At 36.7% G+C, this 15323-nt stretch overlaps 1 protein-coding gene across 2 annotated transcripts in view; it reads right to left on the reverse strand.

Moving 5' to 3' along the window:
• The window catches only part of METTL4 (methyltransferase 4, N6-adenosine), a 52343-nt gene that overhangs the window by 19455 nt on the left and 17565 nt on the right, over positions 1-15323 (reverse strand). For both annotated transcript variants that reach the window (XM_058692576.1, XM_058692575.1), the window contains exons 4-5: positions 9774-10143; positions 7021-7090 (exon numbers count right to left, since the gene is read on the reverse strand). In XM_058692576.1, the coding sequence (XP_058548559.1) occupies positions 7021-7090; positions 9774-10143 (440 nt within the window). The remainder of the gene's footprint in view (positions 1-7020; positions 7091-9773; positions 10144-15323) is intronic.

Below are 15323 nucleotides of genomic sequence, written 5' to 3' on the forward strand. Positions count from 1 at the left end.
TAGGGAAATATATGAAAGAAAAAAATCTCACTCATAAAGGCAAAAACTATAGTAAAGGCAGCAGTAGATGAACCAATTAAAAAGCTAGTTTTAGGATAAAGACAAAAAAAGTAAACTTGGGCACCTGGGTGGCTCAGTCGATTAAGCATCCGATTAAGCATCCGATTTTGGCTCAGGTCATGATCTCACAGTTCGTCAGTTTGAGCCCTGCATAGGGCTCTCTGCTGTCAGTGCAAACCCTGCTTCAGATCCTCTTTCTCCCTCTCTCTCTGCCCCTCCCCAACTTGCACATGCGCATGTATGCACACATACTCTCCTTCTCTCAAAAATAAACATTTTTTAAAAACTTAAACTCAACTATAGCTACAATAAGTAGTTAAGGGATACAAAATTTAAAAAGATGTAAAATATGATGTCAAAAACAGAAACAACAGATATACAAAACATAAAGACATAAGAACCCAAACATAACTCTAAAGAAAACCATAAAATCACAAGGGAAGAGACCAAAGGAAGGACAAAGAAACATAGAAGAACTACAAAAACAACCAAAAACCAATTAAGATGTCAGTAAGTACATACCAATCAATAATTACTTTAAATAAAATGGACTAAAATGTTCCAGTCAAAAGACATAGGGAAGCTTAATGGCTAAAAAAATAAGATCCATCTATATGCTGTCTGGAAGAAACTCACTTCACATCTAAAGTCACATATAGACTAAAAACATAAAGTGATGGAAAAAGGTACTCCATGCAAGTAAAAACAAAATGAAGGCTGAAGTACCAATACTCATATCAGACAAAATAAACTTTACAACAAAAGATAAAGAAGAGCATTACATAATGACAAAGGAGCCAATCCAAGAAGATGATACAACAGTTACAAATATTTATGAGCCCAACATAGTAGCATCTAAATATTTAAAGCAAGTATTAAAAGACCTAAAGGAAGAAACTGACGTTAATACAATAATAATAGGGGACTTCAATACCCCACTTACATCAATGGATACATCATCCAGATAGAAAATCAATAAGGAAATATTGCCCTTAAACAACACACTACACCAGATGGATGTAATAAATATATACAGCACAATTCACCCCAAAACTGCAGAATGCACATTTTTTTTTTAATGGCACATGGAACATTCTTTAGGACAGATCATGTGATAGGCCACAAAACAAGTCTCAATAAGTTTAAAAAGACATGGAGCATCTTTTCCAACCACAATAGTATGAAACTAGAAATCATTTATAAGACGAAAACTAAAAAAAAAAACATAAACATGCGGAGACTAAAAACTGTTACTGAACAACCAATGAGTAAACAAAGAAATCAAAGAGGAAATCAAAAAATACTTCGAGACAAATGAAAATAGAAACACACAGGGTGCCTGGGTGGCTTAGTTAAGTGTCCAACTCTTGATTTCAGCTCAGGTCATGGATCTCAGGGTCATGGAATTGAGCCCGTCTGCTTAAGATTCTCTTTCTCTCCCTCTGCCCCATCCCCCACTTGCATTCTGTCTCCAAAATTAAAAAAAGAAACAGAAAAGAAAAGAAAAGAAAAGAAAAGAAAAGAAAAGAAAAGAAAAGAAAAGAAAAAAGAAAAGAAAGGAAGGAAAGGAAAGGAAAAGAAAATGGAAACACTTTTCCATCTTTTTGCAACTTTCCAAAATTGCAGCAAAAGCAGTTCTAAGAGAGACGTTCATAGTGATACAAACCTACCTAAGGAAACAAGAAAAATCCCTGAGGTTTGGCTGTAGGGTACTTGGGTGTTTGGGAAGGAAGAATTTTTAAGTTTACAGGTCTAATAATTAGGAAACCAAATTACTATACTTATTGATAACTGAGAATTCTGTAATTTGGAGTAAACATGTACTAAAATGAAAAGGGGCTTTCAGTTGAGGCTAGGGAGAATAAACTGTTTTCCCAAAAGGACACTGTGACAGCTGTGTGTCAGACCTCTTGAAGCTGGCATGTGGGGGCATAAATGAGGGTTCTTGCTTTCCAGAAAGGAAGGGAAGTTGTGGATAGTCTGTATGGTTGGCCTGCTGGGTAGTGACACTCAGGCTGGTCCCAGGCCACGAGCAACAGCTGACATGAGATGTAGAAAGAAGGAGCAATAAAGCAGCTTGTAGCAGAAAAAAGAAAAAGAAGAAAGAAGAAAAATCCCAAATAAACAATATAACCTAAACTAGAAAAATAAGAACAAAGCCTAAAGTTAGTAGAAAAAAGGAAATAACAAAGTTTAGAGTGGAAATTAAAAAAAAAAAAAAAAAAAAAAGATTATAGTGGCATAACTGAAATAGAAACTAAAAAAGAAGAAGAAGAAGAAGAAGAAGAAGAAGAAGAAGAAGAAGAAGAAGAACAAGAACAAGAACAAGAAGAACAAGAACAAGAACAAGAACAAGAACAAGAACAAGAACAAGAACAAGAACAAGAACAAGAACAAGAAGAAGGGGAGCAGGAGGAGGAGGAGGAAGAAATCAATGAAACTAAAATCTGGTTCTTTAAAAAGTTAAAATTGAAAAACCCTAGTCAGACTCATCAAGAAAAAAGAAAGGGCTCACATGAATAAAATAAAAAATGAAAGAGAAGTTACAACTGAAACCACAGAAATACGTAGGAGACTATGTATCACAGAAGAGTACTAAAAAAAATTATGTGCCAACAAAATGGAAAACACTGAAGAAATGCATAAGTTCCTGGAAACACACAACCTTACAAGACTGAATCACAGAGAAATAGAACATCTGAATATACCAATTACAAGTAATGAAATTGGATCAGTAATTTAAAAATTCCCAGAAAACAAAAGTCCAAGACCAGATTGCTTCATATATGATATCTACTAAACATTTAAAGAGGAGTTAGTAACTATTCTTCTCAAATTATTCCAAAAAATTGAAGAGGAAGAAATTCTTCTAAACTCATTTTACAAGGCCAGCAGAACACCAATACCAGAATCAGACAAAGATACCACTAAAAAAGAAAATTACAGGCCAATATCCCCAATAAACACAGATGCAAAAATCCTCTTCAAAATATTAGTAAATCAAAATCAACATGTTAAAAGGATCATACACAATGACCCAGTGGAATTTACCAATATAATGTACCACATTAACAAAATTAAAGATAAAATATGATCACCTCAATAGATGCAAAAAAAGCATTGACATATACAACATCCATTTATGATAAAAACCCTAAAAAAGTGGATACAGAAAGAACACACCAAGTATAATAAAGGCCATATGTGATAAACCCTCAGCTAAAATCATACTATGAGTGGTGAAAAGCTGAAAGCATTTCCTCCAAGATTAGGAACAAGACAAGGATACCCATTCTCACCACTTATTCAGCATAGTATTGGAAATCCTAGCCACATCAATTAGGTAAGAAAAAAAAAAATTAAAGACATCCAAATTGAAAAAGAATAAGTAGAACTATCACTACTTGCAGATGACATAATAATCATCTATAGAAAACCATAAGGCTCCACTGAAAAACTATTAAAACTAATAAAATAATTCAGGAAAATCACACAATACCAAATGAACATACAGAAATCTAACCCATTACATTTATGTACACTAATAATGAGCTATTAGAAAGAGAAGTTAAGAAAACAATCCCATTTACAATTGCACCAAAAAGAATAAAATACCTAGGAAAAAATTTAACCAAAGAAGTGAAAGACCTGTACTCTTGAAAAGTGTAAGACATAGATGGAAAAAACTGAAGACAAGACAAATAAATGGAAATATACACTGTGCTCATGGACTCGAAGAATTAGTATCATGAGAATGTCCACACTACACAAAGCAATCTACAGATTTAACGCAACCCCTATCAAAATACCAATGGCATTTTTTAATTTTTTTTTTTTTTAATTTTTTTTTAATTTTTTTTTTTTAATTTTTTTTTTTTTTTTTTCAACGTTTATTTTATTTTTTGGGACAGAGAGAGACAGAGCATGAACGGGGGAGGGACAGAGAGAGAGGGAGACACAGAATCGGAAACAGGCTCCAGGCTCTGAGCCATCAGCCCAGAGCCTGACGCGGGGCTCGAACTCACGGACCGCGAGATCGTGACCTGGCTGAAGTCGGACGCTTAACCGACTGCGCCACCCAGGCGCCCCACCAATGGCATTTTTAACAACTAGAACAAAGAATCCTAAAATTTGTATGGAACTACAAAAACCCTAAATAGCAAAAGTGGTCTTAAGAACAAAGCAGGAAGATCGTGCTGATTTCAAAGTATATTAAATGTACGATAATGGTACAAAGAAACACACATACATCAACAAAACAGAATAGAGAGCCCAAAAATGAGCCCACACGTGTACAATCACCATTTACCAACTACCTTAAAAATAAGTGATTTGGGCAAGACTCATCAATGGATGTTGTATTACTTTTTTATTGCTACTTTCAAAAATGTCAATTGCCAGGATGCCTGGATAGCTCACTTGGGTTAAGCATCAAACTTCAGCTCAGGTCATGGTCTCACGGTTCATGAGCTCCAGTCTCAAATCAGGCTCTGTGCTGACAGCTCAGAGCCTGGAGCCTGCTTCAGATTCTGTGTCTCCCTCTCTTTCTGTCTCTCCCCTGCTCATGCTCTGTCTCTCTCTCAAAAATAAACATAAAAAATAAAAAAAAATTTTTAAATGTCAATTTCCTGAAACACCTGAGAAAAGTTCCTGAGAAAAGACTCAGGAACTTCCAAATTAAAGGATACTAAAGAGACATGACAACTGAATATAAGGCATGATCCAGGATTTTATTTTGCCAAAAATTTCCGGGATAACTGATAGCCTGAATAAGGTCTATATATGAGATACTAGTGCTATATCAGTAACAGTACTATATCAAAATTAATTACCTATTTTGACAATTGCATTATGATTACATGTGAGAATTTCTTTGTTTTTAGGAAATATAGAATGAAATATTTCAGAGTAACTTACTTTTTCTCTTAAATAATTTATTTTCAAATGGCTTAGAAAAAATTACGTATAGATATCTACATACAAACACACACATAGAGGATACAAGAATACTCTGTATGATTCTTGCAACTTTAAGAGAAAAATATCCCAGCTCATAAACAAAAAATGACAAGAAAACTGGAGATAATTGTGGAGATAAAGAAATTTCACATGAAGTTGAAGTCAAGGTAATAGGAAGTGTTCAAGTCTAGACCTGAACATTCAGAGGAAATATAACTGAAGATATTCACTAGTATAAGAGAGGAAAACTTAAAGTTTAAAAAAAAACTATTAAAAGGAAATGTCCTCGAGGCACCTGGGTGGCTCAGTCCATTAAGCAGACTCTTCAGTTTGGCTCAGGTGGTGCCTTACAGTTTGTGAGATGGAGCCCTGCACTGGGCTCTGTGCTGACAGCATGGAGCCTGCTCGGGATTCTCTCTCTTTGTCTCTCTCTCTCTCTCTCTGCTCCTCCCCCCGCTCAAAATAAATAAAAAAAAGAAAAAGGAGAGGCGCTTGGCTGGCTCAGTCGGTTACACGTTCAACTTCGGCTCAGGTCATGATCTCGTGGTCTGTGAGTTCAAGCCCTTCATGGGGACCTGTGCTGACTGACCACTCAGAGCTTGGAGCCTGCTTCAGATTCTGTCTCCCTCTCTCTCTGCCACTCCCCCTCCCTCTCTCAAAAATAAACATTAAAAAAAAAAAAGGAAATGTCCTCTTAGTAATTAAACTGATTACTCTAAGAGATGACATACAAAAAAGCTAACAAAGTAAAAAAGTTAAAGATAGGGTAGACAAATTCATTCATAGCAGCTACTGAGGAAAACTATACAACCATACCTCAGAGATACTGCAGGTTCAGTTCCAGACCACCACAACAAAGCTAATATCACTTTAAAAAAGTGACTCAAATTAATTTTGGGTTATGCTTATACTACACTCATCAACTAAGTATGCAACAGCAATATTTCTTAAAAAACAACATACAGGGGCGCCTGGGTGGCGCAGTCGGTTAAGCGTCCGACTTCAGCCAGGTCACGATCTCGCGGTCCGTGAGTTCGAGCCCCGTGTCGGGCTCTGGGCCGATGGCTCGGAGCCTGGAGCCTGTTTCTGATTCTGTGTCTCCCTCTCTCTCTGCCCCTTCCCCGTTCATGCTCTGTCTCTCTCTGTCCCAAAAATAAAAAAAATAAAAAAATAAAAACATACATATTTCATTGCTAAAAAATGTAACCATCATCTGAGTTTTCAGTGAGTTAATCACTGATCACAGATCACCATAACAAATATAATGAAGAAGTCTGAGATATGGCAAAATGTGACAGAGAGACACAAAATGAGCAAATACTATTGGAAAAATGATGCCAAAGACTTGCTGAATGCAGGGTTGCCAAAAACCTTCAATTTAAAAAAAAAAAAAAAAGGCAATAACTGCAAAGCACAACAAAGTGAAGCACAATAAAACAAGGTATGCCCATATTTTGGTACATATTTCCAAAGTTAAAAATTTGATATCAAAGAAGGCAAAAATGTTGCCATTTGGTGTTATAGAAATATCCCTGAACTGGTTCAGTCGGTAACCTCAGTCATTAATAAGTATATCACTTGTGACACTTTTATTTTACCTATACATAGTTCTAATCCAAGAGAATTACCTATTTAGGGAAATTAAAAATTTAAGTGAAAAGGGCACTTGGGTGGCTCAGTTGGTTAAGCATCTGACTCTTGATTTTGGCTCAAGCCCTGAGTTGAGCCACCACACTGGGCCTGGAGCCTGCATAAGATTCTCTCTCTCCCTCTCCCTCTGTCTCTCCCAGGCTCACGTGTGCTCTCTAAATAAATACATACAAACATATGTACATAGACACATAAATATTTTTAAAAATAAACAAAATTTAAATGAAAATATTTTAGTAGTTTCAGACAAACTTTATCTCAAAATAATGCTTTTGGCATATGTAACTAGAATTTACAAAGGACAATATCTTTTAGAAACCACATCTAATAGGTTAATTTGTTTATTCTTACCTGTTACTCCTTTTAACTGATTTGTTCTGCCATGGTGGATCTATCACAATTACATCATATGTTTTCCTACCTGAAAACAAACACACAAGGTATTTCAGAAAGTACCTTCCATAGATGATCACTTTAAAAACTAAAGTGCAATGGGGCGCCTGGGTGGCTCAGTCAGTTAAGTGTCTGACTTCAGCTTAGGTCATGATCTCACGTTCCGTGAGTTCGAGCCACCCCGCGTCAGGCTCTGTGCTGACAGTTTGGAGCCTGGAACGTGCTTCAGATCCTGTGTCTCCCTCTCTCTCTGCCCCTCCCCCACTCACACTCTGTGTGTGTCTCTCTCTCTCAAAAATAAACATTAAAAAATAAATAAATAAAAATTAAAAGTGCATCGGGGTGCCTGGGTGGCTCAGTCGGTTGAGCGGCAGACTTCAGCTCAGGTCACGATCTCGCGGCCCGTGAGTTCGAGCCCCGCGTCGGGCTCTGTGCTGACAGCTCAGAGCCTGGAGCCTGTTTCGGATTCTGTGTCTCCCTCTCTCTGACCCTCCCCCGTTCATGCTCTGTCTCTCTCTGTCTCAAAAATAAATTTAAAAAAACATTTAAAAAAAAAAAATTAAAAAAAAATTAAAAGTGCATTTACTACAGATACAAATATAATGGAATGCAACAAAAGGATTTGTAGCATTTATTCAAATAGAATAATTTAACATAGAAAAATTAAATTTCCCTTATAATTTAGTACAGCTAGAATTTTAACATAATTTCACCTATTGCTATTTATTCAAAGACTACCTGAAAATAACTACAGCTCACTTAGTTAGATACCAATCATCTGTAAATGCCCTATAAATCTTTGTAGCCATGTTAATATGGTCCTTTCAAATGTAGGAGGGGTTAGTTTTTTGGGGTTTTTTGGGTTTTTTGCTTTACTTTTTTTAAACTTTCTTTTGAAATAATTTATCTTAAACCTGATATGCCCACCATAATATAACTTCCCCAATTGTCTACAATTGCCTTTTTCTGGCCCAGGATCCAAACCAGGATCACACATTGCATCTAGTTGCCATGTGTCCTCAATCTCTTCCACTCTGGAAAAGTTCCTGTCTTTTTTTGTCATTTATTACCGACATTTTGAAGGCTACTGGCCAGTTATCTTATAGAATGTCTCCTAATTTGGGTTTGGTACTTCCTCATGATTAAATTTAGTTATTAATTTTTGGCAAGAGTATTACCAAAGTAATCAGGAAACAAGAGATGTCAAAATGTCTCATTATTGGTGATACTAACTTTAATCACTTGGTTAAAGTGCTGTCTACCAAGTTTCTCCAGTTTTCCCTTTGTAATTAATAAATATCATGTAAGGAGATATTTTCAGACCGTGCAAATATCCCATGTCTCATCTTTTCACCTACCACTTTGACATCCAATTACTATGGTGTTTGCCAGATAGAAACTTTCTAGTTCTATCAGTCTACCCACATTTATTAATTGGAATTTTACTGTAAGGAAGAGCTGTCCTTTTATAAACATAGCTTTTATAAACATAGCTATATTTTGGTAAATCTAGAATTTCATACATAATCAAAACAGTGCAAATTAAAATGAGGAAGTAACAGTTTTCAAACTATTAGAGTGACAAATATCAAAAAGAATGGAAAACAGCATTCAAACATAGCATAATTTCCCATTAATTTATTATCCTGTCATCTACCCTGAAGAATCTGTGACATGAATAACCACTCATATGTAACATGGCTTGATAGCAATTAAAAGAAGCTTTTCCTTAATGAACTATGTCAATTAATACCTTAAAATGTCGCTATTAAATGCCCAAATAACAATAAATAGCAAATTTAAATATTTCTTTCCTACCTCATCTCTTAGATTATAATAGTAACAATTTATTAAATACATATAAGTCCCTGACATAAGCAATTGATGCAGATTAATTCACTTAATCCTCAAAATGACTTTCAGAAGTAGGTTATTATCATATCCATTTTATAAACTAGGAAACCAAGGCTCTTTTTATTAGCCCAAAGACTAACAGTTAAGCTTCAGAATCTAAATCCAAATTCAGCTGTGGACTTCAATCTTTAAATTGTGTTAACATTATACAGGAAGATATTTCAAGAAATTTTAGACAATAAATGTGAACATTAGCTTAATATGTAACCTAAAAGGTTAGGGTATAAATATTCATATCTGAAGTGTTTCTAATTTGCTATAAAGAAAAGTTAAATAAAATTGTTTAGGGGTGCCTAGGTGGCTCAGTTGGTTAAGCATCTGACTTCAGCTCTGGTCATGATCTCATGGTTTGTAGGTTCAAGCCCATGTTGGTCTCTGTGCTGACAGCTCAGAGCCTGGAGCCTGCTTTGGATTCTGTCTCCCTCTCTGTGACCCTCTCCTACCCACACTCTCTCTCCAAAAAAAATTTTTAATTTTTTTTTTAAATTTTAAATAAAATTGTTTGGCCAAAACCAAATGTATCCTGAATTCCAAAGTACAGAGCAGCAACTGTGTTTGCTCTCATGGGGACTAATTACTTTTTGATGCTTTGTTCATAATTCTTATTTTTTAATTTTTTTTTTAATTTTTTAAACCCAAACTCAGCACTTTTAAAATTTTTAAACAAAAATTACACAGAAAAAATGAAGTGTTTACCCTATCCTCATAAAACATTGACCCTCATTCAGCATTCAGACTAGCTCTTGACTTTTAATGCCACAGAAAAATTGTATTTTTCTAATAGCATAATTACTTACAGTTCAGAAGTGGATGCATGCAAGAAATGTCAGACAAAAGAAAACTGCTTTTTGGTGGCACCAGGTATTTCTGTCCCATTAACGTAATAGTTTTTGTAAAGCTAGAGTTGTTTTCAACAATCCGTGAAAATAAATCCTGTTCTGTAACAGACATATCCTCTTCCGTCAATTGTAATGCCTGCAGTTCCATTTCATTCAGAGAAGGCAAATGCTTTGCCATTGCACATAATTCTGACAAATTGCAGGTATCAAGTGGTAAAGTAATGGGCTCACTACACTTGTTCCATTTTTCAGAAAGTGGATGAAGAAAGCCACTCTTGAGACCTTCTTGGATTAACTCCGAAGAGCCATCCAAAATCAGTCCCCTGATCTGTAAGAAAAATTTGTTACAGTATATTAAAGTCATTAACATTAAAACAATTACCTAAATAATGAAATTCCTACTATGTTTTGAGTATTTGAACTTACGGGTGAAATCAATATTTTTAAAGCTTACACTAAAATAATTTTAACATACAATGTAAAAATAAAACTACGTGAGTATACCTTTGAAGTACTGTTTCTTAAATGTGGAATGAAACAAACCTCATAAATTCACTTACAGTTAAATAACTAAATAATGCACATAAAAAAACACATTCTTAAAAATGTATTAAAACGAAGGGTGCCTGGGTGGCTCAGTTAAGCATCCAACTCTTGATTTCAGCTCAGGTCATGACCCTCAGGGTCATGGGATTGAGCCCCAGGTTGGGCTCTGGCTGAGCATAGAGCCAATCAAAATTATCTCTATTCCTCTGCCCTTCCCTACTCACCCCCCCACTAAAAAAAAAAAAAAAAAAAAAAAAAAAGGTATTAAGATGAATTTGAAAAAAACAAAACAAGGGTGAATTTGATAACATGCATGTTTCCAAAAGAAAGCAGAATTTCTAATCTGTAAAGCAAACTAAGTTTAAATCACATATAATATTGTTTCTTTAGTGATCCACTTTCAAAATAAACATACCTTTTAACTCTAATATAGTACTTAAATTGTAAAGAAAAAAGCAACTGTTGGGGCACCTGGGTGGCTCAGTCGGTTCAGTGTCCGACTTCAGCTCAGGTCATGATCTCGCAGTTTCTGAGTTCAAGGCCCGCACTGAGCTCTGTGCTGACAGCTTGGAGCCTGGAGCCTGCTTTGGATTCTGTGTCTCCTTCTCTCTCTTCCCCTCCCCCCACTCACACTCTGTCTCTCTCTCAAGAAATAAACATTAAAAAAAAATTTTTTAATAAAAGAAACTGTTAAATGAACATAAAAACACAGTTCTGTGAAAATATAACTACAATAATTATAAAATTGAAATCTAAGTTCCACTTCTGGACAAGATGGAGTACCAGAAGTCAGATTTCACTTTTCATCTGAAATTACTTTTTACAAATGTATAAAATGTGTAATTTATTAAAAAGGCTTTCAGACCTTAGATGGATGTCAAGTAATGAAGAACAGTGGTCCCTAAAAAAAAAGGAGAAACAAAATGATTTCTCCAGCTTACTACCTTGAGAGTTTCCAGGCAGCAGCACAGAGAAGGAGACCCATTCAGAGTCCATGAGTTGACTTGGGAAGATGGGGCTGGAAAGGTCTGGAAAGATCAAAGCAGCTAGAATTTGCCAGGCAGGATACCAAAGAGGAGACTACAAAGAGAGTTCTTATAAGCTGCAGAAGGGTCCACTTAAGTCTACCCAAGGCCAGGGAAAGAAATAGATGTGAAATGATCATAGGAAACAATACACAGAGCTCATAGAGAGGTGGGAACAATGCTCCCAACAGCCAGAATGGAAAATCTCCTAATTTACAAAGCAACAGGTACACTACTCAAAAGGGTATTGCCTCAACGTTGGGGAGAAAAATAGCTCTAAAATAAAGGCTGCTCTGATTCTAACTAAAAAAGCTTAGAGCAAGCTTCAAAACCCTTGTTTAAGAAAATCACAGGGTGCCAAGATGGCGGAACAGCCTGGAAGTTTTTTTGGGGCTTCTCGTCCCTGAAATGCAGCCAGATCAACACTAAACCATACTGTACACCTAGAAAACTGATGTGAGGGTTAACACAACAATCTGAACAACCTGAACCACAGAACTCGGCAGGTACATAGCATGGAGAAGTGAACTGGGGGAGAGAGAAACAGCGGAGGGTAGGGAGCTGTTTTTGCTTGTGGAGAGAGGACAGAGACAGGGGGAGAGCACAGGAAAGCATCCACCAACCCCCAAAAGCAGCTGGAGAGAAAAGAAAGAGTATGCAAGGGACTGAAAAAAAAGTGGGGGAAAGGAGAAAGGAGAGGGTTTAAATTCCACTAAGACTCTATAAACAGAGGGAGCACAGAGTCTGAAACTCCACAGCTCGATACCCAGAGCTGTTGTGATGGGAACAGCGAATCCCCAGGAACAGAGAACGAGATCCAAGGGGTCCTCAGGCCACACAGGGAGAGGTGGTTCCCCTGCTATGAGGACATTCGGTGGAGGATGTGTGGTCACCCCATAGGCAAAGATCCCAGTGGACCTGAGAATGACCACATTGGCTGGTCAAGAACTGCTGTACAATCACATGAACTTTTTCTGGGACGGGCTGGCACCCAGCCACAGTCTTTGGGAATCAGCAGCAGCAGGGTCCCACGAATGTTCCTGGGGGCAGCCGAGCACCTGGCCATTGCTCAGTGAGATGCTCCGCCAGAGGGTCAGTATGGGTCAAAGTCACAGTCCCTCAGAAGTGAGGAGTTGGGAAATACAGCCACACCTGGGAAAAACTCAGGAGGGAGGTGCCACCTGGCATCCTAATGTCTTGGTCATGGAATGTAAAAGTGGGGAGTGGATAGAACTGGAGACAAAGGAGGGGTGCTCGATTGCCAGTCAGGGAGAGCACAGAGTTCTGATACTAGAGTCTGGGTAGCTGGGTGACACCATACTCAGCCCTCACACACATGTGCATACACACCTACATGCACCACAACAATCCACCCCAGTAAGCTAAGCAGCGACATCTAATGGAGAATGGAGCCATTACACTAAACCCCATCCAACTTGGCCAACCTCGTGCTACAGGAACACAAGTCTCTCCACCTGCTTAGTTACAGACTATAAAGTGCTTCATAGCTTGACTTCTAGGGGAAACCGATGTAATTTCAATTATCTTCAGCCTGTTCCCTGGTCCATCTATTCAATTTTTTTCTTTTTCTTTTCTTATTCTTGAATACAGAAACAGAAGAAGTTTATTTTTATTTTCCATTTTTACTAAAAATATTTTAATTTTTTACAATATTTTTCACTTTTCTATAAATGTTTTACATTCTATTTTACTTCCATTATTTCATTTTATTATATTTTAGTGTATTCGCTTTTTCAAATTTTCAAACATTTTATTTTTCTGGGTTTTTTTCTTATTTTTTTCCTTTTTTTTCTTTTCATATCTTTCCCTTTTTTCTCTACTATACCAAGCTCCTTTCAACAAACGGACCAAAATACACCTAGGATCTAGCATCACTTATTTGATTTTTTGTGTTGATTTAATTTTTTAATTTTTTTTTTTTTACCGTATTAATTTCTTTTCTTCCTTCAAAATGATGAAACAAAGGAATTCACCCCAAAAGAAAAAATAGGAAGAAATGACAGCCAGGGACTTAATCAACACAGTACAAGCAAGATGTGTGAACCAGAATTTAGAATCACAATAATAAGAATACTAGCTGGGGTTGAAAATAGATTAGAATCCCTTTCTGCAGAGATAAAAGAAGTAAAAAATAGAATGAAATTAAAAATGCTATAACTGAGCTGCAATCACAGATGGATGCTGTGGCGGCAAGGATGGATGAGGCAGAACAGAGAATCAGCGAGGACAAACGTACAGAGAATAATGAAGCAGGGGAAAAAAGGGAGATTAAGGCAAAAGACCACGATTTAAGAATTAGAGAAATTAGTCACTCATTAAAAAAGGAACAACATCAGAATCATAGGGGTCACAGAAGAGGAAGAGAGAGAAATAGGGGTAGAAGGGTTATATGAGCAAATCATAGCAGAAAACTTTCCTAACCTGGGGAAAGACACAGACATCAAAATCCAGGAAGCACAGAGGACCCCCATTAGATTCAACAAAAACTGACCATCAACAAGGCATATCATAGTCAAACTGACAAAATACTCACGCAAGGAGGAAATCATGAAAGCAGCAAGGGAAAAAAGTCCTAAACCTACATGGGAAGACAGATGAGGTTTGCAGCAGATCTATCCACAGAAACTTGGCAGGCCAGAAAGGAGTGGCAGGATATATTCAATGTGCTAAATCAGAAAAATATGCAGCCAAGAATTCTTTATCCAGCAAGGATGTCATTCAAAACAGAAGGAGAGATAAAAAGTTTCCCAGACAAACAAAAATTAAAGGAGTTCGTGACCACTAAACCAGCCCTGCAAGAAATTTTAAGGGGGACTCTCTGAGGGGAGAAAAGACCAAAAAAACAAAACAAAAACAAAACAAAAGCAGCAATGACTAGAAAGGACCAGAGAACACTATCAGAAACTCCAACTCTACAGGCAACATAATGGCAATAAATTCATATCTTTCAGTACTCACTCTAAACGTTCCCATCAAAAGACATAGGGTAATAGAATAAAATCCATCTATATGCTGTTTACAAGAGACCCACTGTAGACCTAAAGACACCTTCAGATCGAAAGTAAGGGGATGGAGAACCATCTATCATGCTAATGGTCAAGAAACGAAAGCCAGAGTAGCCATACTTATATCCGACAATCTAGACATTAAAATAAAGACTGTATCAAGAGATGCAGAAGGGCATTATATCACAATTAAGGGGTCTATCCACCAAGAAGGTCTAACAATTGTAAACATTTAAGCTCCAAATGTGGTGGCACCCAAATATATAAATCAATTAATCACAAACATGAAGAAACTCATTGATAATAATACCATAATACTAGGTGACTTCAACACCCCATTCACAGCAATGGACACATAACCTAAACAGAAAATCAACAAGGAAACAATGGCTTTGAATGAAATACTAGACCAGATGGACTTAAAAGATATATTCAGAACATTCATCCTAAAGCAGCAGAATATACGTTCTTCTCCAGTGCACATGGAACATTCTCCAGAATAGATCACATACTGGGACACATATCAGCCCTAAGTAAGTACAAAAAGATGGAGATCATACCATGCATATTTTCAGACCACAATTCTATTAAACTCTAAATCAACCACAAGAAAAAATTTGGAAAAGTAACAAACATGTGGAGACTCAAGAACATCCTACTAAAGAATGAATGGGCTAACCAAGAAGTTAAACAGGAAATTAAAAAGTACATGGAAGCTAATGAAAATTATAATACCACAGCCAAAAACCTCTGGAATGCAGCAAAGGTGGTCATAAGAAGGAAGTATACAGCAATCCAGGCCTTCCTAAAGAAGGAAGGTCTCAGATAAACAACCTAACCTTACACCATAGGGAGCTGGAAAAGAACAGCAAATAAAACCCAAAACCAGCAGAAGACAGGAAATAATAAAG

This window comes from Neofelis nebulosa, chromosome 11, assembly GCF_028018385.1.
Source record: "Neofelis nebulosa isolate mNeoNeb1 chromosome 11, mNeoNeb1.pri, whole genome shotgun sequence".
NCBI classification, from domain to species: domain Eukaryota; kingdom Metazoa; phylum Chordata; class Mammalia; order Carnivora; family Felidae; genus Neofelis; species Neofelis nebulosa.